The 20,669-nt window shown below is 39.7% G+C and overlaps 1 protein-coding gene across 2 annotated transcripts in view; it reads left to right on the top strand.

The window, feature by feature from the left end:
* esrrb (estrogen-related receptor beta) overlaps positions 1 to 20,669 on the top strand; it is a 128,326-nt gene that overhangs the window by 75,934 nt on the left and 31,723 nt on the right. For both annotated transcript variants that reach the window (XM_079853211.1, XM_079853210.1), the window contains exon 3: positions 5,918 to 6,034. In XM_079853211.1, coding sequence (XP_079709337.1) covers positions 5,918 to 6,034 — 117 coding nt within the window. The remainder of the gene's footprint in view (positions 1 to 5,917; positions 6,035 to 20,669) is intronic.

The raw sequence follows: 20,669 nt of genomic DNA, 5'->3' as shown, positions 1-20,669 counted from the left end.
AACGCACCCGTGACCCAAACGCACCCGTGACCCAAACGCACCCGTGACCCATACGCACCCGTGACCCAAACGCACCCGTGACCCATACGCACCCGTGACCCAAACGCACCCGTGACCCATACGCACCCGTGACCCAAACGCACTCGTTGACCCAAACGCACCCGTGACCCAAACGCACTCGTTGACCCAAACGCACCCGTGACCCATACGCACCCGTGACCCAAACGCACCCGTGACCCAAACGCACCCGTGACCCAAACGCACCCGTGACCCAAACGCACCCGTGACCCAAACACACCCGTGACCCAAACACACCCGTGACCCATACACACCCGTGACCCAAACACACCCGTGACCCAAACACACCCGTGACCCAAACACACCCGTGACCCATACACACCCGTGACCCAAACACACCCGTGACCCAAACGCACCCGTGACCCAAACACACCCGTGACCCAAACGCACCCGTGACCCATACACACCCGTGACCCAAACACACCCGTGACCCATATACACCGTGACCAAAACACAACCGTGACCCAAACACACCCGTGACCCATACACACCCGTGACCCAAACACACCCGTGACCCATACACACCCCCGTCACCCCATACACACCCCCGTCACCCCATACACACCTGTGACCCATACACACCCGTGACCCAAACACACCCGTCACCCTATACACACCCGTGACCCATACACACCCGTGACTCAAACACACCCGTGACCCAAACACTACCATGAGCCTCGTCCCGAGCCCTATCTCAGCACAGGTGTAAAGTTGTGTGAATCTCCTTCTCTTTCTTCTATGAAGTAATGGAGTCTGACAGTAGGCCTGTAAAAGTCAGTTTAGATTTTGATGAGGAAGACCTTCCATTTTACTGTAATTTACTTACTTGACCCGAGTCTCTCCCCAAACCATGGCCTGGCACCGGTCCTGAAATACCATCAAAGAAATTAAAGCGGATTAATGTCGAAAAAACAGACTTTATTTGTCTTCTCCAATCCCAAGACTTTTATTTTAAAAATATAACATTTATAGGACTTCTAAAGTAGGTCCATTCTGAAACTGAAGCGATTGCGCGCTCGTCTTCCGTATTGCATCATTTCTAAGTGTTGCCTCTTGTTTACAAATAAAATCTTTACATGATATGAGATTTTTGACAATAAATTTTGGCTGTCCGTCCTGTAGCTTTCCATATAAAATTAAAGCTTTATGATTTAAAGTCGTCATGAAAGGGAAGTTGCACTAGTCTTTTCTCTATTCTGCCGTATATCGAGTGAAACGCTTCTGGAACAAGAGCAAATGTGGGCGGGGCTTGATTGTGTCTGTGGGGAATTGATTGGCTGGTTGGATGGTTGTGGTTTGCTATTGGCTGATCTCATGTGAGTGACAGGTTATAGCCCCGCCCTCGTCATCAGAGAAGAGAAGAGATGCTGTAAGAGGAACTTATTCTGAGTCAAGATCATTTACACAATAATAATGTACATCCAGAAATCATTTAGAATTAACACTGCAATATTCGATAAAAAATAAAAATAGAATTGTAATTTTTTATTTCATAGTCAATTTAATATTTGAAAATTAAAAAAATAAGACAGCTATAATTTTACAGTTATACTTAAATAATAACTAAAATTAATGTTATATATTTTTTTCATTATAATAAATATCTATTTTTTATTTTACAGTGAAACATTACAATAGTAATATGTTATTTTAAACACATTTGAATCTTTTTAATCTTTCTTATTTATATTTTATCGTCATATATATATATATATATATATATATATATATATATATATATATATATATAATAAAAAAAGATTAAAAAATATTCAAATGTTTAAAATAACATATTACTATTGTAATGCCATTTTTGCCCATTTTAAATTGCAATTTCAATTTTGATCGGAAAAATCACAATTTAGTTTTTACATCAAATTGTGCAGCACTAACCTGGATATTAAAATAATCTATGGTTGTTCACTTTACATGTCAGTCACTAAGGCCTAGTCCACAATATATAAGGTCCACATCACAGTTATTCAAACTGGTCCCGACAGAAGAGGCCAGAATGAGCAGTGAAGTGGACCGGTCTGATGCCGAGAGCCGAAGGTGTGTGTACGTGAGCCGAGGAGTGTATTTCTGAGGGAATAAGAGCCATCAGTCTCCCGGTGGAGCGGGCCAATCAGACGGCCGGGATACGCTTACCAACACTGCAATTCAAGACGGATCCTGCCGTAATGATCCCACAGGGATGCATCCCAGAATAGGAAGTTTCAGCCTTTCCTTCTCCAGAAAATGATAGGATAAAGGAAGGATGAGTCTCTGCTCATTCAAGCTGTGGGAACACCAATGCGTGAGTCAAAACGCACAGGAAACGTGTTTGATTAGAGTTTAGTTGCTCGTGACAACAAACGGGAAAACAGGAAGAGGCGCAATCAGACTTTATCACACTCATTTCCACACCTTTATTTACCCCAAACCCAAAGAGATCTGCTGCATTTGCATACTGATTTGTATAACCCAGATAAAAGGGTGAATTTCTAATTATTTAATACATCTTGGGACCATCCGCTTGATCTGTGCAATAATGTTAACATAATTGCATAAGTTGGGAATGGGGGATGGAAGCGTTTGTGGAGTATTTCAGAGAGCAGAAGAACGCTGATAATCTCCTCGCTCCACATATGAGGCGACTGACCTGTTCATTCATATCTGTACAGTACGGCATCAACCGCACGCTATCTCTGCTAATCCACTGCAATAAATAAAGGCATACATAATTCATAAGATTTGTTCCTGAGAAACCTTTAAGAAAGGTTTACTGCAGTGATGCTGATAGATAAAAAGTAGTTTAACTGATCTGAGTAATGACACTATTGTCTCTGTAGAGCCGCTTTACGGCTGAAAATGTATTTGTTTCATAATTAATGAACTTAACAACATTAGCACTGTTATTTTGCTGTTTATCACTGTGAAGCTGCTTTGAAACAATCTGTATCGTATACAGCGCTATAGAAATAATGCTGAGTGGACTTGACAAGTAGTCAGTCAATATGTTTATTAGTTATCTAGTTTGTCTGATATGTGTGGGAAATGGGAATATTATTTTGAGGATCTCCCAACACTTTCTTTATTTGTGAAAACGGTAGCACTTTATTTTACAGTCCTGTTCCACATGTACATATTATGTACCTTTACTTTTATTTTAAGGCCTTTGCTTATTATATTTATTACAATAACTGGGTAATAACTAGGTAAAACCCTGATCCTACCCCTAAACCTAACCGTTACCCATGTAGTGGCCTTATATTACCCAGTACTTTCTTAGTACACTGTAAGTGCTCGTACTGTACAATACAGTGCAACCGTGAAAACTACTATAATGTTATTAATTAAAAGAAGTTTAAATCTAAAATATAAGCCTGATTATTTTACAGGTTTAATTTTCATCAAATTCAAGTAATTTTCTCCATACTGATCCATTTTCAAATTATTCATTTGTAATTTAGCAAATATTATGTTGAGTAAATATAAATGTCATTGCAGCACGTTATTTATTATCTTTAAATTAAATATTGTGATTGGTTCTCTAAGATATCAGCATCAGCCTTTAAAAAAGTGGTCAACTACTAATATTTTGTGTTATATAGTGTATATATAATTTGATCATTATGGAAGCTTGTCTCCGTTACAGAATAACACAATAAAAAAAGGTAATTGTGACTTTTTATTTCACAATTCAGGCATTTTTCTCAAAATTGCAAAATATAAACTCACAATTGCAAGATAAAAGTCTGAATTGTGTGATAAAAAGTCACAATTACCTTTTTTTTATTGTGTTATTCTGTAGCTTCCATGAAAATAAGCACAAATCAGTGAGGGGTTTTGAAGGAACATGTTTAAATAGAGAGACAGCAGAACACTGAACAGTCAAGTTTACACTAATAGAGGTGAAACACAGTTGTCATGAATAAGAACCTGCCAGAACTGACCCATTTCATTTTGCTGCACTTTTTAGAGTCCGCAATAAATATATGCGCTGTGTGTTTCAGTGTGAAGCGCGGCTCTGTGTTTTTTCCATGATCTGGGGCCTCATTTATAAAACTGTGCGTAGGAACCTTACTAAAAGTGTACGTGCGCCCGAAAGCCAAAAATGGCGTACGCAAAAAAATATTCAGACTTATAAAACCGTGCGTACGCCAGAACCTGCGCAGAATTCACTTTATAAATCCCAGTCAGCGGAAGATTGTGCGTGCATGCGTCTCCACCCGAAATAACCATATATGGAGCTTACAACGCCTAGTTTTACTATGCAGATCCTCATGTACATATCATTTGCATATGATTATTCATCCACGTGATAACTTAAACGTTATCAAATTTTATGTATAAAAGTGACCAAAAATACATTTAACTCCAGCTCACCATCGGTGTCGCCAAAGTGCTCCATCTCCAAAACGTTCGTACGCACGGGTCAGAGTTTGCGTGCAGGTGCGCAAATTTTCCCGTCAAGTTTTTCTTTATAAATCCCACCTTTTGCGCAGGAACTGGCGTACGCATGTTTTCAGCCCCGTTTTGTGCGTACGCAAGCTTTATAAATGAGGCCCCTGGTGTTTTCAGCGTCTCCATTCACAGTAAATGCTGCTTATAATGTGCATTTGAAAACACAACATGCACCGACCATCTTCCCAAACTTGTGATGAGAAGTGCTTATAAACCTTATAAAGCTGCTGTCAACAAAAGAGAAGCGGCTGCCCATATAAAATTAAAGCTTCATGATTTAAAGTCGTCATGAAAGGGAAGTTGCACTAGTCTATTGTCCCGTATATCGAGTGAAACGCTTCTGGAACAAGAACAGATGTGGGCGGGGCTTGATTGTGTCTGTGGGGAATTGATTGGATGGTTGTGGTCTGCTATTGGCTGATCTCATGTGAGTGACAGGTTATAGCCCCGCCCTCGTCATCAGAGAAGAGAAGAGATGCTGCAAGAGGAACTTATTCTGAGTCAAGATCATTTACACAATAATGATGTGCACCGATAAATCATTTATAATAAACTGCAATATTCAGTTGATTTCACGGTCACTTTAAAAGATACACACTCATCGACACAGAGATGTTGTTCTTTTCCTGGTGAATCCCGGCGGTGTGTCCCGCACTCAGTGTTATTTCCCTCCGCTGTTCAGTGTTTTTATTCACCACACCGATCAAGACGAGCCTGAATAAATTGAGCGAGCGCATAGACATTCAGACCACACGCTCGCCGGAGAACAAGAGCGCCGCAGCCGACTGTCACTCTGCATTTAGGCTCCTCTCCTGCCATTACCCATACATGTCCTAATTGAAATGCCTCGCGCAGTTAAATGCACATGGACACAAGCAGAATGGCCGAGTGTATCAAGCACTTTGCCTATTGTTACTCTCACAATGCGACTCAAACGGCTCTTTTATTGTGCAGGTATCAAGCGCTGAAGTGCTCAGCTTGAATAATGTATCAGGATCTGGTTATATTCTCTATGTAAATAGCGGGCGCAGCAAAAGAGGTCTCGCTACGGCGATACGTGGAGCCGCTGAACATGCGCTCTGAATGTGAGAATGTAATCTGGCGAGGTGTGATTTGAATAGAAGCTTTGGTTTTGAATCCTGTCTCATCTGTTTTGTTGCCTCATGTTTCTTCATCTTCCCGGCACACGCTGTCCCTGTTCTGTAGTGTCTCGCGGCCACAAGCAATTTATCAAATTGAGTAAAAGATGATTTTATAAATAAAGTGATTTATAGAGTGTTCTTTTGATGGCTTTGATGGATGCAGTGCGGTGTTGTAAAGCTCTCCTGCATTAGCTTGTTTTGCTGGGGTTATTTCTGGCCTCACGCTGTCTCTCCTCTCCGTGTTTCTCCAGGTAACATCGAGTACAGCTGTCCGGCCACCAACGAGTGCGAGATCACCAAACGGAGACGCAAGTCGTGTCAGGCGTGCCGCTTCATGAAGTGTCTGAAAGTGGGCATGCTGAAGGAAGGTGAGGAGACCCGCGGGGTCACGGCATCTTTGCATGTTTGTGAGAGGCTCGTTCTACATGCTGATCTTCCGCTCCAGGGTTATTATAGTTATTTGACTAAAATCATTTCAAATATATATGTTTTGTTACGTTAAACAATATAAACGGTAACACTTTACAATTTAGGTTTCATTCATAACTATACAAATGTCTATTGCATTTATAAATGTTAATTTTGACATTAACTAATACATTATTAAAATAAAAACGCTATATCTGTTCATACTATTTAATGTAACATTAATTTTAACATAAACTTAAATGTTTTATAAATGTTTTATGTTTACGTTTTAGTTTTAGTAATTTTAGTACTTTATTTTATTTCAGTAACTTTTAAAAAATAATAATTTTAATAGCTAATTTTTAATTGTTTATAGGGTTAGGGATATGTGTGTGTGTGTGTGGTGTGTGTGTTTAGCTTTAATTTTTTTTTTTTTTTTGATGTTTTAGTTTTAGTAATTTTAGTACTTCAACTTACATTTATTTCATTTCAGTATTTTTTTTTTTTTTTTAATAATTTTAATAACTAATTTTTAACTGTTTATAGGGCTAGGGTTATGTGTGTGTGTGTGTGTGTGTGTGTGTGTTTAGCTTTAATTTATTTTTTTTATTTTATGTTTTAGTAATTTCAGGACTTAAACTTAAAATTATTTTATTTCTGTAACTTTTTTTTGTTGTAATTTTATTCCAAGGCAAAATGTGTCATTTTACATTTTCTCAGTTTTTAAAAAAAAAATAAAATAAAAATAATGTGTATATATATATATATATATATATATATATATATGTATGTGTATCTTTTAAAGTGACCATGAAATATATTTTTTTTTTTTTTTTTTCAATGAATTATAAATATTTGTAATAGTTTTAGTTTACTATAACAACACTGCCATGAGAAAAAACACACAAAGTAAAAAAAAAACACAACCCAGACACCACACGCCATGTTTTTGCAGACGATCTCAAGCTTGTGTGTCTTCAGGAGTTCTTGAGAAACACATTGATGCACATGTGTGAAGTGTGTTTCACCGTTCATTGGGTCACATGTCACTTTGCAATGCCATTTGTTGGCCTTTAAGTCAGTCACATGCTGTGAAGCATCTTTACCGGCACCTATATCTGCTCAAACACACGTCAGGTTCAGCGAGCGCCAGAGACACACACACACACACACACACTGACCGTGTCAGAGCCGTAGATGTAGTTGGCTGGCGCTCCGCTGGCCCGCTGGAGCCGAGGCGCTGTTGGCACGGGCCGCTTGTGTTGGGCAGAGACACAGGAATATGCTGAATCGCTCGACCCGCGCGTCTGACTGATAGAAGTGTAACAGTATTCCGGCTGGAAGGGCTCGTGTCCCAGAGCACACACTCGCTCCCCGACGTATTGATCCGCTAAATGTTTTCCGAACATCTCAGCTCTCTTCCTGCGGATGCTTTTTTAAAGGCCTGTCATGTGGGAAATCGGTGACAGTCAAGTACACTCACAGATATTTCTTCCTTTCTTACTTTTCCTTTCCTTTTTTTGTTTGCATGTTATTACTATGCAAAAAGTGATTTTCCCACTCTTGTTTTCCAGATCAAATATCAAAACATTCTTAAATCAAGACACATTTACTGGAGAAGCAAAATGGCTTAAAATAACACGTCTTGCTTTCTCAAAAATGCATTAAAATTAAGTGAGTTTAAGCTGAAGTCAAGAGGAAATATCAGGGGTTTTTTTTGGTTTTTTTATGGAAACACTTTACAATAAGGTTTTATTTGTCATAATTAAGTTAGTTAACATGAACTAACAATGAAAAATACTTTGAAGCATTTAATAATCTTAGTTAATGTTAATTTCAACATTTGCTAATAGAACTACATTATTAAAATCAAAAGTTGTATCTGTTAACATTATATAATGAACCACAGCTAACACGAATAGTTGTTTTTTTGATTCATAAAAATGTATGGCTCATTGTTAGTTAATACATTAAGTAACATGAGCTAAAGTGTTACCATTTTACTCCATTGGCATTGTTTTTAGCATAAACTCACTTAATTTTTTAAAAGCAAGGCTTAATATCTGATGTCGTTTTGCTTGTCAGATAAAAGCATCTTGATTTAAGAATGTAAGAAAGCTCTTTTTTTTTTTCTTTTTTTTTTTTTTTGCAGTGTGTGTGGACTAATGTGTATGGCGGAGTAACATAAGAGCATGTGTGCTGGAGTTAAACCAGGTCTGTAATGGTGTGTTTTACCCACAATCCATCTGTGCCTGTGAAAGCGCTTCTGTCTGTGCGGAGCTCAATGAAGTAACGCAATCTCTCCTCTGCACGAGACACCGAGAATGAATCGCATTACTAGCTGATGAAAAATTAATGCAAATATATTATCTGGAGGAATAAGAGCCCAGAAAATAGGGAGAGATTGTCAGATATGAATCACCTGTGTCGAGGTAAGAGATGGAGATTAAACACTCAGATGGAGGAGGAGACTGAAACACTGACGTCTGTGCATGTGTCTTCTGCTCATCAAAACTGCTAAACTTGATCAGAAATACAGTAAAACTGGGGGAAAATATTACAGTGTTAAACTGTATTATTTACATGTGAATATATAGTGAAGTGTAATTTATTTCTGTGATCAAAGCTGAATGTTCAGCATCATTACTCCAGTCTTCAGTGTCACATGATCCTTCAGAAATCACTCTAATATGAGGATTTGATGATCAAGAAACATTTATGATTATTATCAATGTTGAAAACAGTTGTGCTGCTTTAGATTTTTGTGGAAAACCTAAAATACATTTTATGTATTTTACAAAACTCAAACATTTTATTTTTCAGGATTATTTGATGAATAGAAACTTCAAAACATTTGTCAACCAATCAGAATGAAGCATTCAAAAGCCCTATAGTATAAAATATTATGGCATATATAATATAGGATTATTTTAGTGTCATTAATATTATCATTTTTGTTAATATTTTGAATTACATTTTATTTTTATGCTTTCAGTTAAGATTTATTTCATTTTGAATTCATTAAAATATTTTAGCAAGAGAATAACCCTGATATGATATAAAATAAAATAAAATATATTTTATATACATACATTTAATTTAATTTAATATAATATCATGAAATATAATATAATATGATATGATGTAATATAACAACTAGTCAATAAGGACAACCACAAACAGCAATGAAAATATGACTTGTAATACAGTATGTGTGCATTTCTACAGGCTGGGTTTGTTCTCTGCTCCTCATAAAAGATCATTTCAGTCAGTTACTGAACGTCCTCGAAGTCAAACGCTGTGAAGCACATTCAGTTTCGTGTTCGTGCTAATCCAGTTTAACCAGCTTTTCCAACTTTATGAAAATATTTAAACATTATGATAAAAAAATCATTATAAAAACATTTCACAAATGAATATGACGTTGTGAGAAGTCATCCTGTTGTCGTCCCGCGTCTCTCCTCGATGGCAAGGTCACTGTGTGTCTCGGTCGCGACGCTACGTGAGCGCCAGATCAATCAGGCTCTTCAAGGAGAGAAGCAGATGAGACTCAGAGGGTCACGTCTGTCCACGTCTATTTCACCCTCGTCTACTTCACCATATCTACTTCACCCTCGTCTACTTCACCCTCGTCTACTTCAGCCTCGTCTACTTCACCATATCTACTTCACCCTCGTCTACTTCACCCTCGTCTACTTCACCATATCTACTTCACCCTCGTCTACTTCAGCCTCGTCTACTTCACCATATCTACTTCACCATATCTACTTCACCCTCGTCTACTTCACCATATCTACTTCACCTCGTCTACTTCACCATATCTACTTCACCCTCGTCTACTTCACCATATCTACTTCACCCTCGTCTACTTCACCTCGTCTACTTCACCATATCTACTTCACCCTCGTCTACTTCACCATATCTACTTCACCTCGTCTACTTCACCATATCTACTTCACCTCGTCTACTTCACCATATCTACTTCACCCTCGTCTACTTCACCATATCTACTTCACCTCGTCTACTTCACCATATCTACTTCACCTCGTCTACTTCAGCATATCTACTTCACCCTCGTCTACTTCACCCTATCTACTTCACCCTCGTCTACTTCATCCTATCTACTTCACCATATCTACTTCACCTCGTCTACTTCAGCATATCTACTTCACCTCGTCTACTTCACCATATCTACTTCACCCTCGTCTACTTCACCCTCGTCTACTTCACCATATCTACTTCACCTCGTCTACTTCACCATATCTACTTCACCTCGTCTACTTCACCATATCTACTTCACCTCGTCTACTTCACCATATCTACTTCACCTCGTCTACTTCACCATATCTACTTCACCTCGTCTACTTCAGCATATCTACTTCACCCTCGTCTACTTCACCATATCTACTTCACCTCGTCTACTTCACCATATCTACTTCACCTCGTCTACTTCACCATATCTACTTCACCTCGTCTACTTCAGCATATCTACTTCACCTCGTCTACTTCACCATATCTACTTCACCCTCGTCTACTTCACCATATCTACTTCACCTCGTCTACTTCACCATATCTACTTCACCCTCGTCTACTTCACCATATCTACTTCACCCTCATCTACTTCCCCAGTAGACGAGGGTGAAGTAGACGAGGGTGAAGTAGACGAGGGTGAAGTAGATATGGTGAAGTAGATATGGTGAAGTAGACAAGGGTGAAGTAGATATGGTGAAGTAGACGACGGTGAAGTAGACGAGGGTGAAGTAGACGAGGGTGAAGTAGACGAGGTGAAGTAGACGAGGGTGAAGTAGACGAGGGTGAAGTAGATGAGGGTGAAGTAGATATGGTGAAGTAGATATGATGAAGTAGACGAGGGTGAAGTAGATATGGTGAAGTAGACGAGGGTGAAGTAGACGAGGGTGAAGTAGATATGGTGAAGTAGATATGGTGAAGTAGACAAGGGTGAAGTAGATATGGTGAAGTAGACGACGGTGAAGTAGACGAGGGTGAAGTAGATGAGGGTGAAGTAGACGAGGGTGAAGTAGACGAGGGTGAAGTAGATGAGGGTGAAGTAGATATGGTGAAGTAGATATGATGAAGTAGACGAGGGTGAAGTAGATATGGTGAAGTAGACGAGGGTGAAGTAGACGAGGGTGAAGTAGATATGGTGAAGTAGACGAGGGTGAAGTAGATATGGTGAAGTAGACGAGGGTGAAGTAGACGAGGGTGAAGTAGACGAGGGTGAAGTAGATGAGGGTGAAGTAGATATGGTGAAGTAGATATGATGAAGTAGACGAGGGTGAAGTAGATATGGTGAAGTAGACGAGGGTGAAGTAGACGAGGGTGAAGTAGACGAGGGTGAAGTAGATATGGTGAAGTAGACGAGGTGAAGTAGATATGGTGAAGTAGATATGGTGAAGTAGACGAGGGTGAAGTAGATATGGTGAAGTAGACGAGGGTGAAGTAGATATGGTGAAGTAGATATGGTGAAGTAGACGAGGTGAAGTAGATATGGTGAAGTAGATATGGTGAAGTAGACGAGGGTGAAGTAGATATGGTGAAGTAGACGAGGGTGAAGTAGACGAGGTGAAGTAGACGAGGGTGAAGTAGACGAGGGTGAAGTAGACGAGGGTGAAGTAGATGAGGGTGAAGTAGACGAGGGTGAAGTAGACGAGGGTGAAGTAGACGAGGTGAAGTAGACGAGGGTGAAGTAGATATGGTGAAGTAGACGAGGGTGAAGTAGATGAGGGTGAAGTAGATATGGTGAAGTAGACGAGGGTGAAGTAGATATGGTGAAGTAGACGAGGTGAAGTAGACGAGGGTGAAGTAGACGAGGTGAAGTAGACGAGGGTGAAGTAGATATGGTGAAGTAGACGAGGGTGAAGTAGATGAGGGTGAAGTAGATATGGTGAAGTAGACGAGGGTGAAGTAGATATGGTGAAGTAGACGAGGGTGAAGTAGATATGGTGAAGTAGACGAGGGTGAAGTAGATATGGTGAAGTAGATATGGTGAAGTAGACGAGGTGAAGTAGATATGGTGAAGTAGACGAGGTGAAGTAGACGAGGGTGAAGTAGACGAGGGTGAAGTAGATATGGTGAAGTAGATATGGTGAAGTAGACGAGGGTGAAGTAGATATGGTGAAGTAGACGAGGGTGAAGTAGATATGGTGAAGTAGACGAGGTGAAGTAGACGAGGGTGAAGTAGATATGGTGAAGTAGACGAGGGTGAAGTAGATGAGGGTGAAGTAGATATGGTGAAGTAGACGAGGGTGAAGTAGATATGGTGAAGTAGACGAGGGTGAAGTAGACGAGGGTGAAGTAGATATGGTGAAGTAGACGAGGGTGAAGTAGATATGGTGAAGTAGACGAGGGTGAAGTAGAACCCATTAGTTATGTCGTGTGGTGACTGATGTGCAAAAGTGAGTTGTATTTCTTCTTTTTAGATAATACTAAATATTAATTAGACTACAACAATTTAAACATAACATGCATTTGACTATTTTAATAGTACTAACAAATATTAGTCGTTCTGTTAATGTAGAATTATTTTTTTTAAGAATATCTTTTGTCGTACATATTCCTTTTCTATAAAATAAATGAATACTTTTATTAATGATTTGATGAGCTTTGATCACAGGAGTAAAATACACTTTACTATATATTCACATAGAACACAGCTGTTAAAATTATAATGTTTTGTCACAACATTACTGGTTTTACTGGTATTTTTGATCAAGTAACTGCAGGCTTATTTCACACATAAACCGATTATTATAAACCCTGTGTTTAGTGCAGGGCTCGTCATGTGATCTCAACAAAAACACCACGAGGAGAGAGAAATGCCTTATTTCCCGAATAATTCCCGAGCTGATAAAACGAAAGCCTTTATCAGGCGCTCAGGATGTTTTCAGTGATGAGATTCACTGCATCGTCCTGGACCCGCTTCATTCCCTCAAAACAGGAAGTGATCAATAAGACGACTCAAATGTCAGGGACTACAGGTTTTTTTCCTCTGATCAATGGAAGCGAATCGGAGCTGGGAAGAAAGGAACAGATACTATTGAGAGATTACACTGACGTAATCCAAAGACTCTTTAAAGCCGCAAGACTCACGTACTCCAGCGTCATCTAGACGTCTGATTTCTGTCTGAGGATTGTGTGTTGCTCTGCTGGACACATCTGAGGAGCATTAGCAATCTCAATGCTTGTCTGATATATTAGCCTTGTTTGTCAGAAGAGTGTTTGTTGCGTTTTAAATGCTTTATTAGCTATTTCAGTCTTTTGTGGTATTACATGCACAACAGCAATAAGGTCAGATGGTTAGTATTCGTTAGTATTTCTTTTAATCACTTACATGTTCTGACTAGGGCTGCATGAATTGGGGGGAAATCGAATTGCAATTTTTTTTTAATAAAAATTGTGATTGTGATTGTGATTTACAGTGTGTTAAAAAGGCTTGTTTGTTTGGGTTGCACAATTTCGCCCAAAATGTTGCAGTTATATATAAATATGACTAGCAATAATGATAAGAAGAATAGGTACTTTACACTTTATTTTACAGTGTCCTTGTTACATATGTTACATGTACTTATTACTTATGTTGTAATAACAGTAAATTATGCATAATTACATGCAAATAACCATATAGTAGGTACATGTAGTTAATTAATATTATCAGTACTTAAAGGGGGGGTGAAATGCTCATTTTCACTCAATCTCCTGTTAATCTTGAGTACCTATAGAGTAATATTGCATCCTTCATATCTCCAAAAAGTCTTTTGTTTTATTAAATTTTTAACAGAAAGATAGGCTGTACCGAGTCTTTCCGGAAAAAAACGAGCGGCTGGAGGCGGGCCCTGTGGGCGAAGCTTAGCTGTGCTAACGCGTCAAGCTAGTGACAACACACAGAGACATTTGTTCAACAAACAGTTTTACTCACCGTCCGGTTCCAACGCACGACCGCGAACCTTTATCATTGTGACTGCTCGATCCTGAAGCATTAGACGATCTGCAAATCCGTGGATCTGGGATTTGTTTATAAAACAATCATCGTCGAAATGTCTTACACAACTCCGTTTATGCTCAGGAAAACAAACTCCATCCACGGGTTCCTTAACGCTGGGTTCTTTGGGAATCTGTGCAGGGTTGTCTTGCCCTGGCAACCAAAAACACACTTCTTTGGTGACATTGACTTACCAAAAGCCGGACAGGGCGCTTTGATGGCGAACTGCTTTCACTCTCTTGCTCTGGTCTACGAGTGCGCGCGCGGCCGCGATCTTACCGGAGAAGTGCCCTTAGGACCCGTATAAGGAAATTCCGCCCTATCTTACGTAAGACAGAGACATACTCGAAAAAAACTTTCCGAAACTTGTGACAAACCGGAAGGAGTATTTTTGGAACAAAAATACTCCTTCAAACGTACAACTTAGTTTTTGAAACTTTGTCCATGTTTAGCATGGGAATCCAACTCTTTACCAGTGTAAAAAACTCAGTATGCATGAAATAGCATTTCACCCCCCCTTTAAGTATATAATTACACTGTAACACTGACTCCTTAAAATAAAGTGCAACCCCATATAGTAAGTATAGTCATTACTATTATTATTATGCTAAGCAAAATAAGAAATATCAATATTGTAATATTTCACTCTAAAATATTAAAATTAAGTATTTAAGGAAAATAATAATATAAATTTTATTCTTATTTGCGGTGAGAAAACATCTATTCAGATGTTTGCATCAGCTCTGCGATTCATCATGTCGATTAACATCACACCTTTATGATAGTTTGATTATAAAGTATATTTGAGACTATAGTCTCACATAGTTAGATCTATATAGTCTATAGTTTGAATGAATCCCTTTTCTTTTCATGACACATTACAGGTCAGAATGGCTCTGTCAGCATTATCCCGAACATTGTATAAGCATTCGTTTCATGTGTCATTGAACGCAAGAGAAACTCTCGTGTGTAAACGTCACATCTTTTGGATGTTCCCGGCAAAGTCCTTCACATAATGTTAATTTTAGCATTTACAAGTCTACAAGCTTTCATAGACAACCTAGGAAGTCGGGGAAGGTCTCGGTTTTTAAGTTTTGTTACCAGCTGTTCCAACATTGGCAATAGAAAAAGTGATTAATGCATGAAAATTCTTACATATAGCCCTGTAAAGCATGTCTTTTGTTGACAACAGCTGATTTATAAGCTCTTCTCAGTGCGGTATGTGAAGAAGGTTCATGCATGTTTTGTTCCCAAATGCACGTGATAGCAACTCAAACTCAGATACAGAGATGAAGTTAGTGTTGATCAGCATTTACTGTGAACAGAGAAGCTGAAACACCAGATCATCAGCTGCTCGACTGTAAATGAAAACTCTTGCACGCTCATAAAACTGCTTTTGTTCTTAGCTAAATGCATAAATGAAAGTCACAGACTTTATGATTTGATAATCCCACTGAGAGAAATCACAATTTCAATTTATTTCGAGTAATAATGCAGCCTTGGCTCTGACCTCATGTAATTATTTTCTTGCATACAGTGAAAGTGAATGGTGATTTATTCTGTCAAAGAAAGGAAAAAACACCATATCAAAGTGTTCCCTGCTGTATTCCTCACGCAAAGCTATCGGAGGGTTTCAGAAGACCTTGTGATATTTGAGTATAGTGCATGACTCATGTGTTACGATATTATGGCGATTTATGGTGTCCTTTTTGGATCTTTGCAACATTCAGTCCAACATCTCAGAAAAACCATACGGGTTTGAAACCACGAGTGTGAATAAATGAAGACAGAATGAGCGATTCCTCTAGCATATGTGTGCGAGTGTGTGAAGTGGTGTGTGTGGCGGTTGTTTCCCTCGAGGCCTCATCTGAACAGGTGAGAGGATTACCACAGGCGTGAACATGTGTTTTCCACCAGAGAGACGAGATCACCGACGACACACTGTAGATCATCTCTACAAAACACACACTCACGCCTGAAGAAAGTGTAGACATCAACTGAATCACATGACCTGCCACAATCATCATTGTGTGTGTGTGTGTGTGTGTGTGTGTGTGTGTGTGTGTGTGTGTGTGTGTGTGTGTGTGTGTGTGTGTGGTCTGATTGAAAAGAGATTGTCAGTGAAATTACTCAAATATGATCATTAGGCACGTGAACGTACGTGTTTATCTGAAGGGAACTGACTGTCTTCAGAAAAGTTTGGATGGCATCTTGTTTCCAGTGTTTATAAGCGCTGCACTGCTTCGTGCACAGGGGGAACCGCGGTATTTCTGCTTCTCCATTAGTGAATCTGCACTTTCATTCAGTCCGACGGCCGTTGTAAAGATTACCAACTTTTTGTTGATAAACTGTTGAAAATATTTTGAACTGCAGAGTTGTTTAAATCGTGGGAATTTTACAGTTTAGCTTTAGTTTGGTTTCAAAACAACTTTGCTACCTAAACTAGTTCTAGTTCTATTATTTTTCCTAAATAAGTTTTCCGAGACGATTTTAACTGCTGATTCCAAGAGATTTTTAGAACAAAAAATCTGCCTTTAACACACACACACCAGAAGGGGTTTATTCTGAGATAACACACACACACACACACACACACCCTCACACACACACCTGAAGGGGGTTTATTCTGAGATAACACACACACACACACACACACACACACACACGAAGGGGGTTTATTCTGAGATAACACACACACACACACACACACGCACACACACACACACACACACACACACACGAAGGGGGTTTATTCTGAGATAACACACACACACACACACACACACACACACACGAAGGGGGTTTATTCTGAGATAACACACACACACATACACACCTGAAGGGGTTTATTCTGAGATAGCACACACACACACACACACACACACACACACACACACACACCCTCACACACACACCTGAAGGGGGTTTATTCTGAGATAACACACACACACACACACACACACACACGAAGGGGGTTTATTCTGAGATAACACACACACACACACACACACACACACATACACACCTGAAGGGGTTTATTCTGAGATAGCACACACACACACACACACACACACACACCTGAAGGGGGTTTATTCTGAGATAACACACACACACACACACACACACACCTGAAGGGGGTTTATTCTGAGATAACAACCAGCTGGATGTACATTATCCCGCTTATTACACGACTACTTGCCACATAAGTAAATAATTAGACACGAAATATTGATCCGAGTTGAAATATTATATTAGCTCTTTAAATGCAAAGCAGTTGCTAGCGCGGCAAGTTCAAACTAGACGGACATTTAAGAGATACGGTATACAGTCATAACACTTATTACTCAGCATTTCACCACAAAAATAATTATGGGGATCAGAGATATTGATTTCAGATTAAACTTTTTTTAAATCGCACCTGTTTGTATCTTATAATCCAACAGTGTACAAAACAATAGTCACAAAATGGCAGCAGCAGTGTTTGTGTGAAACAAGAGAGAGCGAGTCCACGATACTGGATGGCATATTTAAATAACTGTACACAAAATATTGATTTGACTGTTTTAATATTTTATTAGCTCACCAAACTCAAAACTTCCATAAAGAAAACCTGTTCCTAGCGAGTGTCTAGCGCTGCTGCCTTCAGTGACCCGGATGAGCCGGTGTTTCTGTTCTCAGCGGCTGTTATCTGGGAATAACACACCGCTGGATGGAGCGATCGACCAATCAGAATCAAGTATTCCACAGAGCCGTGTAATAAGAACCCTTAAGGTTCTGCTATAAGTCTTTGGTCACTCTTTAGGGTCCAATTCTCACTATCAACTAACTATTAACTATGACTTTTGCCTCAATAAACTCCTAATTATTAATAGTTAGTAAGGTAGTTGTTAAGTTTAGGTATTGTGTGATTAAGGGATGTAGAATATGATCATGCAGAATAAGGCATTAATATGTGCTTTATAAGAACTAATAAACAGCCAATATCCTAGTAATATGCAACTAGTTAATCGTTGCGTATTGGAGTATTTGACCCTAAGCTAAAGATGTGGCTTTTAGCTGTTGTACTCCTAAAAGTCCCAATTTTCACGCTTTCTTTTCTTTCTGAGAGTGCGTCCACCCACAGTGAGCAACATTCAGTTGTCCTTTGGCAGGATTGTGCTGCGATAGTTTCCTCTTTGTTGGCAGCGTGTTTGGGACGAGTGCCTGATGCGGTTTGGCTCGGCTAGCAGAAGCCGCGGCACAGGTGTTTTTGGGTTAGATGTCAACCCCACGGTCCCGCTTCTCCCGTCGTGTACGTGAGGAAGAACGCCTTGCGCCCTCGAGCTGCCAAACGCAGGGCTCTTTGAAATAGTGCTGACGCGAGGCCAGTTCAGATGGAGGTTGTCGGCAGCCATGAAAGGTGGAGTTCAGGACACGGCCCTGTGAATTTCCTAGCTAAAAACGGGTCATCCTAAGCTCCCCGAGCCACTGCCAACCATCCCAGCCACGCTGACACTTTCCCCTCTCGCAGATGACAGGCTCCCGGAACAGGTGAGACCACCAAAAATAAGGGCCCTTGCCAAGTCCAGCGACCCCCAGCCGGAGCGGGGACAGGCCCTTTTGTAGGGGCTTTGCTCGAGAGGGATTGTTGTTTTGAGGGAGAAATTTTACGATTTGATAATCCCACTGAGCGATATCACAATTACAATTTATCCCGAGTAATCATGCAGCCCTGGCTCTGACCTCATGTAATTATTTTCTTGCATACAATTAAAGTGGATGGTGATTTATTGTGTGAAAGAGAGGGAAAAAGACAAAGTGTGTGTTTCGTTGTTTTGGGAGAGGAAAAGGAGCCCGGGCCCGAAGGCTAATCCGCACTCGGATGCCTTCCACGCTGACCCTAAGCCCTCTCTCTCTCACACACACACACACATCTCCACGCTCGCTTTGAAGAAACGACATTCGAGATCCGCTCGCTGGGAATCGGCGGTCAAGTAAAGTACAGCTATGTATTTGTTGACGACCGCTCTCGTGTTTCATTGAAGATATTCCCCTTTGAGCCGCTCGTTCCTCTGATGCAGCTTGTGGATTCGTCCAAAAGAGTGGAAAGATGCATTCAGTGCTCGTCACCATGAAATCAAAATCAACAATTCTTTTTCCGTTTATCGTAAATGATTTATGGGTGCACATGATTATTGTGTAAATGATCTTGACTCAGAATAAGTTCCTCTTGCAGCATCTCTTCTCTTCTCTGATGACGAGGGCGGGGCTATAACCTGTCACTCACATGAGATCAGCCAATAGCAAACCACAACCAGCCAATCAGCCAATCAATTCCCCACAGACACAATCAAGCCCCGCCCACATTTGCTCTTGTTCCAGAAGCGTTTCACTCGATATACGACACAATAGAGAAAAGACTAGCGCAACTTCTGTTTTTCATGCCGACCTTAACTTCAATATGAAATTCACATAATTTACTTCTGTATTTAAGAAACAGGAAATTTGACGCCAAACGCTGGGCTTTTCACTGCAAACTATATATTTCTTAATCAGTATTTTTGTCTTGTTTACTAGTACAAATATCAATACAATTTTAAATCAAGATTCATTTACATAAGTAGCAAAATAACTGCAAAACGTATCAAAGTTAAGTGAGTTTATGCTTAAAACAAGAAAAAATATGCAGTCAGAAAAATACACTTAATGCAAAAGGAAAACAATATTATTTTTTGGACTCCATTGTCAGACATTTTTTCTTTTTTTTTTTTTTCTCTTTCTTGTAGCATAAACTCACTTAATATAATACAGCCTAATACAACTCATATAATTTTATTTCTCAAATAAATGTATCTTGATACACATAAGAATGTTTCAATATTTGTACTGGAAAACAAGACAAAAATACTGAGAAAGAATTTTTTTTTTTTTTTTTTTTTTTTTTGCAGTGATCACTGTAAAAGATGTTGCTTTTTTTAATCAAGCATTTTATGAAGACAAACATTAGTTTTTCGTTGGAATAACATGAACTAATGAGTCTCAGACGTGACTAACTAACTAGCCATCCACTTCACATTGCACACAAAACTGTAAACACATTCTTGATCCCGTAGGATCTGGTTTGAGTGTGTATCTATAGTGTGTCTATACTGTACTTGTATTGATTGGATCAGTGAGGTTGCGATCTAAAGACCTCATGATACACGATCCATCCGTTACAAACCGGCCTTTTTCCTTCACCCCCCCCCCCCCCCCCTTCTCATCCTGACCCTCTTGTTCCGAGTGTAACGGGAGACTAGATAGTGCCAAGGTTTAATTCCTGTCAGCATCTGTTTAATTACGCCAGTTACCGTTCTAATTAAAACAGGCACCTCTGTACCTCTGAATCTTAGCGATGGCGTGTGACATGAAGCGTCTCAATCCCACAGTGGACGGGATCTTCTGGGAAACCTGACGACCGGAGAAATGTGGCCAAATGTGACCTAATGCAGTTCACCAAGACCAGCCTGAGGTGGTTCACTGGTCTTCGCTGACCTAGTTTGGTGGTTTTTCAACTAAACCAGCGGAGACTAGTTTCAGCTTGGAGAAAAACCAGTCCTCGGTTTTGTGTTTCAGAC

This window comes from Squalius cephalus (assembly GCF_949319135.1).
Source record: "Squalius cephalus genome assembly, chromosome: 20".
Lineage (NCBI taxonomy): Eukaryota > Metazoa > Chordata > Actinopteri > Cypriniformes > Leuciscidae > Squalius > Squalius cephalus.
Note: the sequence above shows the minus strand (reverse complement) of the source record. Positions and strands in the feature narration are given on the sequence as shown.